The 10,826-nt window shown below is 28.8% G+C and overlaps 1 protein-coding gene across 1 annotated transcript; it reads left to right on the forward strand.

Moving 5' to 3' along the window:
- Positions 1-616: 616 nt before the first annotated feature.
- LOC120356880 lies at positions 617-4,839 on the forward strand. The gene is made up of 5 exons (XM_039459327.1): positions 617-787; positions 869-1,077; positions 1,208-1,294; positions 1,390-1,689; positions 3,967-4,839. The coding sequence occupies exons 1-5, from the start codon at positions 633-635 to the stop codon at positions 3,972-3,974; spliced, it is 759 nt and encodes a 252-aa protein (XP_039315261.1). The 5' UTR covers positions 617-632; the 3' UTR covers positions 3,975-4,839.
- Positions 4,840-10,826: the final 5,987 nt, after the last annotated feature.

Consider the following 10,826-nt stretch of genomic DNA (forward strand, 5'->3'; position numbering starts at 1 on the left):
GACTCCAAACCCTCTCTGCTGTGTGTGTATATGCGCGCGCGCGCATGAGTGTTCAATGGTGTGTATTTCGTGTGTTTTCGATATATCAACGATATTCTACGACCACACGTTTCGCTATTAAATTGAACCTGAACTTTATTTTTATGCAGGACAACGCTCGACCTCATACGGCGAATATAACGCGACATTTTTTTCAACGACACGCAATTAGACTGTTAAATCCCACCAATAGATCGGACTTCAATCCAATCGAGCACATTTGGGATGAAATGGAACGACGATTAAGGCGTCGCAAGGAACAGCCGCGAAATTTAGAAAAATTGGGAAAAATTTTAACGGAAATTTGGCACAACATTCCGCAAGATTGTATTGCAAGATGTATAAATATGAGAGAACGCTTGCAAGCAGTAATTGATCAGAGAGGAGGAAATACACACTATTGAACTCTTATGCGCGCGAGCGCATACACACACAGCAGAGAGGGTTTGGAGCACAGTATAAGTAGAACCAGTAGCGTCACTTCATAAAAATAGCGTCGGAGAATTGCTACGCGCATGCGCTACATTACTACCCACAATATGGCGTCAACTGTATAATAAGCACATGTTCTGTGAGTGAAGTATGATTATGTTATGTTATATTATTACATTATTATATTATTAAACAAGATTTGTGTTATGGAGCGTGTAATTGTTGGCGGTTTTATGTGCGCAGTGAGTGATTGCAATAACAACTCGGGAGCGGATCGTCATTTAAGTTTCTTTCGTTTTCCATCTAATTCAGAAAGGTATAAACTTTTTGACAATTTCTATACGATGTATGTACATATATTAAATTATTTTTAAAATTACAATAATATATATTTTAGAGCAAAAGTGTGGCTACAAGCGTGTGGCATAAAAAAGAATATTCCAGAAAAAAAACTCTACAATAATTATAGAGTTTGCTCAAAACATTTTGCCCCCCACATGTTTTTAAATAATTTAAAGAATCGACTTCAGCCACATGCAGTTCCAATAAGTGCGGTTCCTAATATTTCCAACGAAGCTGTTACTGCTACTGAAAGTGAAATCAACGGTAATTCTTCTTTTAGTAATTATAAAATAAATTATTACATTACATATTTTTTACTAATTATTTTTAATATATTATTATTATTAAATATGTTATATAAATATTAAATTGTTTATACTAAATCTTCTTTTAGTTGAAACTTCAATAGAAAATTGTACAGAAGATGTACAAGTAAATGTGCCCGAAGTTAAAATCAGTTATTCAAGAGCCAATTTGACAGGTAGAATATTATTTATTAGAGAAACTTTTAGTTACATTAGATTTTGTTTACTTTATTTGGAAGATTTTTAATTTTTATTATATTTGTAATTTTAGATGCTATTTCAAATACAATAGATTTTAATTCATCAAATAGTGTTCTACAATGTAAAGAAGATAAAGCTACTGAAACCGAACCAAAATTATCCAATCGAACACCAAGGAAAGAAGCTCTCAGAAGAAAATGTGATACTGCAGAAAAAAGATTAAAACGTGCCAAACTTGAATATAATAAGGAAAAAAATTTAGATAATATTACTTATAGCGATTTTCAGAAACTCCTTTACAAATTTTATCCAAAGCCGATAGCTGATTTTATGAAAGTTCAGGGAGATAATTTCAATAACAAAAAAAATGGTAATAGATATACTAAAGAATTTAAAATGTTCTGTTTAAATTTATATTTTAAAGGTCCCAAAGCTTATAGAGCATTAAGTAATACTTTTATTTTACCATCAAAAAGAACTCTTGAACGCATTATAGAAGGACTTATAATTCCTCCAGGTTTAAATAATATTATATTTGAAAGACTTAAGATTAAAACTGAAAATTTGCATTTGTTAGATAAGTATTGTTGTATTTGCATTGATACAATGTCATTAAAAGCAAGTTTATTTTATATGATTAATAGAGATATAGTAATTGGATTTCACGATACAGGTTATAGTAAAACATTTTCAACTGCATGTAATGCAGCGATAATCATGGTCAGAGGTTTAACAAATAAATTTAAGCAACCACTTGGTTATTTTTTTCTTAATTCTGCTATGGATGCTGATGAGTTGCAAATGATTACTATTGAATGTGTTGAACGGCTTCAGAATATAAATTTAAGAGTTGTTGCAGAAGTAACAGATATGGGAACGGATTATAAAAAGACAGCTAAAAAATTAGGTGTAACTCATGAGAAACCTTATTATACTGTTAATGGGCAAAAAATATTTTACTTTTTTGATCCACCACATCTTATAAAAGCAGCTAGAAATAATTTATTGAATAATATAATTAAATCAGGAGATAAAATTCTTTCGTGGCAACACATTGAAAATTTATATGAAGTTGATAAAAAGAATTTTAATAAATTATTACCTAAATTGAATCAGGACACACACATCCATCCCAATAATTTTCAACGAATGAAAGTAAAATATGCAGCTCAAATTTTAAGTTTTTCTGTAGCTTCTGCTATTAATACTATGATCTCACTTGGACGTTTGCCGACATCTGCTAAAGATACATCAGAATTTGTTGAAAAATTAGATGCTGCATTTGATATTTTTAATTCATCATCCGTTAAAGGAAAGAAACCAAGCAGAAACGCATTTACAGCTTCAGAAGAACAATTGGAATTTTTAAAATCATTACAAACATATTTCAGCAGTCTTACAGTTTTTACAAAAAATGGCAAAGATATTACAAACAAAGTTAATGTATTTAAATGCTGGAATCAAAACATAAATAGCTTAAATCAAATGTGGGAATATTTAAAAAAAATTAATTCAGGCTTTCAATTTTTATTAATGAGGCGTATTAATCAAGATATGGTCGAACATACATTTGGAAATATTAGAAATTTATCAGGCAATGCATTTAATCCAACTCCAGTGCAATTTTATTATTCTTTTAAAAAATCATTTGCTTCTAATCATTGTTCAATTCAAACAGAAAATTGTACTTTAGTTGTTGAAGATTCGGAAACAGATATGATGACTAGAATAAACGAGTTTAGAGATGAAATGTTTATGCAAAATACATCATTGCAAAAAGTAGTACCTGTTGAAATTGATGACCATGATTATCGACAAAAGGACATAGTTGAGGAAAATGCATTTTATTATATTTGCGGTTATCTTATGTCAAAAAGTTTAAAGCAACATTCCTGTGATACATGTGAAAATTTTGCTAAAGACATTGATAATTTTAATAATAACAGATATTATACATTATTTAGAGCAACAAAATCTACTGAAGAAAATATGTATGGCGGATTATGTGTTCCAAACCAAATATTTGTAACTTACATAAAAAATTTAGATAATATTTCTTTTAATCATTTAAATACGCTTATTTTAAATGAATTCGTTCTTGTTACTATGATTACTTTATTAGAAACAGTAATTTGTCCTCACCCATGTAAAGATTTTCCAAAAAAATATTTTTTTAAATTGTATGCCAGAGTTCGTCTCTATTTTATTTTAAAATTTGCAAACAGACATTTTAAAACACAACAGAAAAACAAAAAGATTATAATTTTAAATCACACTTAATTTTTTGTTTTGAATGTTATTCTTCTAAGTTTTTATTTTTCAGTTTGACTTTTTAGTTTGATTTTTTCGTTTTATTATTTATTATAAAAGATTATATTGTAAAAGTTATAAGTATTGGGTTACATTTATTGATCAATATTATTTTAATATTAAAAAATTATATTAAAAGATTATATTGAGTTACATTTATTGATCAATATTATTTTATACGTTTAAAATGAAGAAAAGCATAGTTTATGTATTGTTTCATTACATAGAATGTAAATAATTTGTTTAAAATATTAATAAAAATATTTTGTCTTATAATTGATGTCATTTTTTATTAGAAACCTTTTGTCTTGCAATTAATATTGTTTTGTTTTTTTAGGTGACTAATTCCTGCCAAAATATTCAGCGCATAATTATCAACAAAATTATTCTTATTTGAGAGCGTTCCAATTGACAATGACGTTGTAATTAACTTACAACGATGGGTGCATAGAAGTTTCCTTTTGAAACAGCCAATCAACAAATTTTATATTAAATAAGCCTATTAGCAACGTGAGCAATCGAGTGCTACTCTTTGAATTGTTGATATTAACAAAACAGAAATATATTAATTTTCCATGTGAACTAAATATTTTACATAAAATAACAATAATAACATAGAAATAAATTATTATATTTTATAATAAATTGTAAATTATAAAAACTATTAACTTATCAGCTCATATATTCTTAAATAGTAATTGTAAAAGGCTAAAAAACGAGCGCATAATTAGATCTTAATATAATTAATATAATTAATTTATTCCGTATTAAATATAAAGATGTAACGTTTTGGCGTATTTAGTCTTCCTCAGCCGTCAATAATAAATATTCAAATACATAACAATATTAAACAATTAAGTTCAAGTAAAATTAAATTAAGTCTCAAAATAATTCACAAATAACTCTAATTACGTTCGTTTTTCTAGCCTTTTATATTATTACATTATAAATTGTATTTAGCATAAAGTTAAAATTGTATGTTTTTTAGAAATTGTACATTTTTATAAATTATATATTTTTAGAATGATTAATTTATATCCATATAGAGTGTAAAATATAAAAAAATTGTGTATTTTTATTTTATAAGAGAATATGAATCATTGATCAAGAATTTATGCTGTAAATCGACGTCTTATGCATAATTTGTAATAAATCTAATTGTACATTAATTTCAATTGTTTATTATTAAATAAAATAAAAATGATAAATATGTATTGTTTATTTTATTAAATTACTATAAATATAATAACGTACTTAATATTGCTACTTAAATGTTTTTTATTTATTTTTGTACAATTATTTAAACTATTTTAATGTTGCATTTAAAAATTTATTTATTACAATACGAATTACGATTATTTGCGTAATAAAATATTTTGTTTTATTATTGCGTTTCTTTTCCACAATTTAAAGATTTGCGCGTTGCTACTACCAAGAACATGGCTTCATGTCACGTGATATTGGACACCAACATCAAAAGGACCGACATGAAGTGCCGCTACTGGTTATACTGTGGTTTGGAGTCATTAAATACTGCAGAAGTGACGAACTGTGGGCTCCTTATCTCTGCTGTGACACATACACACCCACACACACACGCGCGCGCGCACACACACACACACACACACACACGATGTGCAAAAATTCGACCGGCAACCTCCACGTGATGCACGTTGGATAATGCTAATGTCGGCGGTAGACGTCGTTTTTCGGAAAAATGTATATCTTCGAAGTCTTGTAACTCGGTCAAAAAAAATCGTAGAAAAAATTTAAAAAAACGATTTTGTAGAGAAAATGTCATACTTTATGGCACTTGCATTGGATTTATCGAGAAAAATTTTTTTATTGAGCTACAGGCTTAAAAATACGTTATTTTAAGAAAAAAACAGTGTATCTTTTTTGGGGCATAGTACTAAGAAATTGAGAAAATTTTTGAAAACCATTAATAGCATGTTAAAGCTGAAACTTCGAGCTCTAAAATGGCTTTTTTGATTTTTTGTCTACGATGATTTTTCACGGAGTACGGATATCATTTGTAAAAAATACAGGTTTAGCTTCAAAGTTGCGTAACTCGGTCAAAAAAAATCGTAGAGAAATTTTTAAAAAAGCATTTTGTAGGTAAAATGTTGTAGTTTATGAAATTTTACTTGAATTATTTGAAAAAAATTTGTTGGTCGATCTACAAAGTATCAAAGATACAAAATTTTAACGAACAAAACAAGGTGTGCTTTTTTACTGCATAAGACAATGAAGTTAAAAGAATTTTGAACATCTGCTGGTAGAACATTAAAGCTCAATCTTCAAGCTTCAAAATGCTTTTTTTATTTTTTATCTACGATGTTTTTTCACCGAATTACAGTCATTTGAAAATAGCCTAATTTTTGGTGTCTGGAAAGTGTTCCCTATTTTTTTTTTAATAGTGTATAAAAATATAAACCTAAAATAACATGAAATAAATGATTTAATCTAATATTATGATGTAATTAAGGTCGAAAAGAAAAATGGTTTCTTTTCAAATTTTTCTGAAAACATGTAAAATGTATTTCTCTTGACATAAAATAATACAATGACAAGTTATATTAATAATTAAAAAATATTAAGATTGAATAAATATTTTAAATATATTAAGAGAGTACATCAGAACATAAATAATGCTAATAAAATTATACTTTTGTTTAATTAAACTTGTTTTTAACTCTTACTTGAAATCATTTGTTGAGGAATTTTATGAAGTGGATCTATCTTAGCCTCTTTCAAAAGAATTAATTAGAGGATATACGCATAGTTTGCTATCGTATGGCGTTACAACACATTTACACTGTATCATTTCAAAAAAAATAGCCATACATTCAGAAGTCATTTCCATAATGCTACAGAAAATGTTAGAAGAGACATTGATTGAGCGATTTTGACAAACAATATCGTTTATTAAGTGAAGACGCATAGCTAATAAAATGCATTTCATCTGATTAGATTGAAGAGTCTTAACTATAAGTACATGTGATATGGAGATTACTGTTTTATTTTGTAAATAAACTATATTATTAATGCGTCTTTTCATGCGTTCATATCCTTCCACATGAAACAGAATATTTTTGTAAATAAATCTACGAAACAAGCGAATTTACTGATTTTGTATGTCTTCCTTTAAAAAATTTTCTACAGCCATTTTTTGAGTTAATGTTAGCGTAATATATTCAAATACCTTACCAAATAATCGTATATGCTCACCATATGCTACGCACTTATTAGATGTAAGCTTTCGAAAAGTCAATGCTTCGTACAAAGATTTGGCAAATAATGCATTATTATTTGACGAGAAAACGACTGCATCCTTTTCTTTCAGAGATTAAAGTCTTAAATAAAATTTACAAATTTGTTCGGGTACTGCTTGAGAACTCTGAAACGTCTTGGCTAATGTACCATTGTAATGTTCATATGGGAAGCAAGATACAGCCCACAAACTTCTAAACTGTTTCACACTTTTAGGAATGTGGAGAAGTAAATGAATATTAAATTTCATAAGTTGAGGTGCATTGTATACGTCTTCTATATTTAAAACAAACTGTCGTATACACAATTCTGCAATAGAGAAATCCTCTAGTGAAATTTTTTCACGTAGAAAAATATGTACACTACATACAAGAAGAAACCAATGCTCGATATATTTTCTTGGCATTTCTACTTTATGTAAACACGGCAAAGAGTAATATAATAAAAAGTTTTTCCATTCAGAAGTTTTCCATAGTTTACATTCTGTAATGGACCGAGGAGTTTTAGTAATTTCACTTGGTGGCTTAATAAAACAAAGGATGGCATCAATTTGTTTCAGCTTAATGTCTGATCCGACATAGAAAGGTTCCTTCTTATTTTCTCCATTTTTCCACCACTCCACCATAGTTTTTACAACACCAAGTAAAATACAATGCATGTAATCAGGCACAAAAAATAATATTATATTAAATAAGGGAAGCAGAAGAAGGACAGATGCATCCTTTATTCCATTTTTAACCTTTTCAGTTTGCATAACAGTTTTGGTATCTTGCACATGTTGTTCGTGAGTTCGTAATTGTCCTATATCACCACGATAAATCCTTGCTCTTCCACGACCAACTTCACACTCCTCTTCTTCATTCAGACAAAAAGAACAGCCTTGTTTACCTCAAAATGTTTTTAATTTCTGAAGCAATGGTCTTGCTTGAGAATCAACTGAGGCTATGAGAGTGTGAACTTTTACTTTAGCTTTGATTTCAGAGTCTGGAATGACATACTCTAATCCTTCATTATGTAACATACTTAGTTCCTCAACAAATGGTTTCAAGAATATATTCATGTGAGGTTTAGATCCATACCATAATCCGCAAAGTAAAACATTTTCTTTACAAGCTTGAAAAGGCAAATTATTTACAGCTACCTGGATAAGCCATAAACTTACTTTAGATGATTTAAAAATTTGTACTCCATCAGTATTCCATTGTAATTTGAGATCTTTTTCTGAAATAATACTATCTTGTATTAATTTTTTATATACTTCGCCACTGTAAACATCGCTTTGACTACTTATAAATCTTTCTTGAAGCTTGGAATGTATACGGTCATCTTGAAGTAGCCGAATCAATTGATCTTGTAATGGAATTTGAATAAAAAAGCATTGCTGCGACTTTAAATCATCCATTAGACATATCAATCCACAACTGCAAATTACTTTACTTGTTTCCAAGAAATTAACTAAACTCTTATAACCAGAGCAAAAGAAATGTGTTATTATATTAGATGGCTTAGGAAATTTTTGAATGAGTAAATGTAATGATTTATGTTCTTGACTTTATTTTTTCATTAATATTTATGACTTATTAATATATCGTTAAAATATTTTATTCTTTTTCTCGATAAATTTCAGTAAAACAACTATTGATTCCCTATATTTTCAAATACTTTAATTAATAAATTCAATTTTTTTTTAAATAATATTATTGAGAAAATCTACCCATTATACATTTTAAGCGACCAATTTTTTAAATGATATAAAACCAATTATAATAAAATAAAAAGAGATAAAAATATCAAATAATAACCAACATCAATCATTCATCAACGCATTGGTAAAGAATTTAGTAGTCAATTTTAACTTAAGAAAATCTAAAAATGTTTATTAACCTCATTACGTTGAATAACTTGTCGACGACGAAGAGTTGTGTCGGGGATAGGAATATTTAAATCTTGAAGGTATTGTTTGTATGGACCTCGGCATGACATTTTTTTAAATATAAGAGCAACTATTAATTAATAATTTTGAATTATGTTGAAATTGACTCGTTCAGGCTCGTGCAGCTTGCTAATGATGATAAGTGGCGTCGGAGCATTGGCCCATAGGGCTCGAGTGTGCCGTTTTTACGTATACGATACTGCATAGCGCGCCACGTTTTCTTTACTGTCCATGCGCAGGCCGCAGACATGAATTTTCTTGTAACTGAAAAAACAATTGCCGCCACAGGACTATCATTAGCGTGACCGCGTGTGATACGTTAGACTGGTATCGCGATATTGCGATATTTCTATTGTCAAGCCACACTGTTTTACATTAGCTGCATCAATTGTGTTGTTTTTACCCATTGATCTACACGCATCGTAGAAATTTGAAGAGTGAATAAGTGCAGTAATCATGTCCAATATAAAATGTGCTGTGGAAACAAAACTGTCGGACGAGAAATGTATCGTCGTGCAGTTTATCAATGAGAGACATAAACCTGTTCAAGCTTGGTTAAAAAAGGAAAATTCAGAATTAGATTTGAGTCACCTCCTAAACTCGGAGGTGATCATTCGATGACCCGTAGGAGAGGATATCAAATGTGCCAAAATGATGGAATAAATTATTAAGAAGAAAAATATTACTTGGGAGGACTTGGTTGTAAGGGTGCGATCTTTGGGAAGTAAGTAATGCTTTTAACATAATTTAACATAGAAGCTTAGAACATGTACATACTGGAAGGGACATAGCGCATGTGTGCATGTGTGATGAGCTAGAAATATATGTAAATATATGTGTATATTATCCTTTTGTGCAAATGCATTGATTTCGTACTAACAATAATAAATAGGTGTTGAGGACACTTTTGCTACATACACCAGAGATAGGTTATGTATCTTCCAGTTTATATGTTTTAAACACAGAAGAGAGTTGCTAAATATATACCGGTTGCTTAAATCGTATCTCGTCAATATTTTATAATTTTACTTAACATGACATTACATTTAATGACAAAAATATGAAATAAATGAGAAATGAGCAATACATATATACACAAGCATTTAACAGGTTATCTTGTCTTGTGCAAACATCGTGAAATATGAAATACAATTGCTATTTCTTGAAAAATTTTTGTCGTTGATAATTATATAATTAATGTATTTATGGAATTTGTATTGAATCTTAAGATCTTTATAAAAGATGATTTATTGATTAACAGTTTATTACATAAAACAAGATTTATATATTATAGAATATTTTTCATGTCATTGTGTGTATGTACATGTGTGTGTAAGTGGGGAAGGGGAGAAAGATTTTTTAACCACGCTGTGATTGGTGGCTGTGGTTAATCGCAAAAACGTGGTCAAATGGGATGTGTATGCTCCCGCGAGTATATATATGTGTATATATGCAATTATTTCAAATGTTAGATGTACCCCTGCCGCAAATTTACTTTAGAACACTATAGAAAAAATGTCTATAGTTCTGAATGTGTTTTTTGAACGAATATTGCATATACGGAATGGGGTTCTCCTTATACGACTTTTATAATTTTTGATAAGATAATGAATACACAGGATATAAGAACCAATGGTGTTCAATATGTTTTTTTACATTAAATATTTATGGACATATACTATAGAGCACTATAAAAAAATGTGTTATATATTATATACAGTTCTAAATGTGTTTTTTTATACAGGCATTATGTATATAAGATTCTATTTATACAATGCATATAATTTTTAATATAGTAATCAACATATAACATTTATGCGATCCAATAATGTTAAATGTTCTCTTTTATTTAAAACGCTTTCTTATTTTTCTTGTAGGGTTTTTGTTATGGATTATACTTTATAGCGGCCAATATGTGCCCATTGTTCATAAAGTTTATTACAGTGAATTTACTGTACATAACATATTATTTGAGGAAATTTACTGTTAAG

The sequence above is a fragment of the Solenopsis invicta genome, unplaced genomic scaffold (assembly GCF_016802725.1).
Source record: "Solenopsis invicta isolate M01_SB unplaced genomic scaffold, UNIL_Sinv_3.0 scaffold_312, whole genome shotgun sequence".
Classification (NCBI taxonomy): domain Eukaryota; kingdom Metazoa; phylum Arthropoda; class Insecta; order Hymenoptera; family Formicidae; genus Solenopsis; species Solenopsis invicta.

What these genes read in the sequence shown, in the direction of transcription:
- LOC120356880 (XM_039459327.1), top strand. Translation starts at nt 633, where the DNA reads ATGTTATATTATTACATTATTATATTATTAAACAAGATTTGTGTTATG. An exon ending in TACTGAAAGTGAAATCAACG is followed by an intron (nt 1,078 to 1,207) that starts GTAATTCTTCTT and finishes ATCTTCTTTTAG; the next exon opens with TTGAAACTTCAATAGAAAAT. An exon ending in TTCAAGAGCCAATTTGACAG is followed by an intron (nt 1,295 to 1,389) that starts GTAGAATATTAT and finishes TTGTAATTTTAG; the next exon opens with ATGCTATTTCAAATACAATA.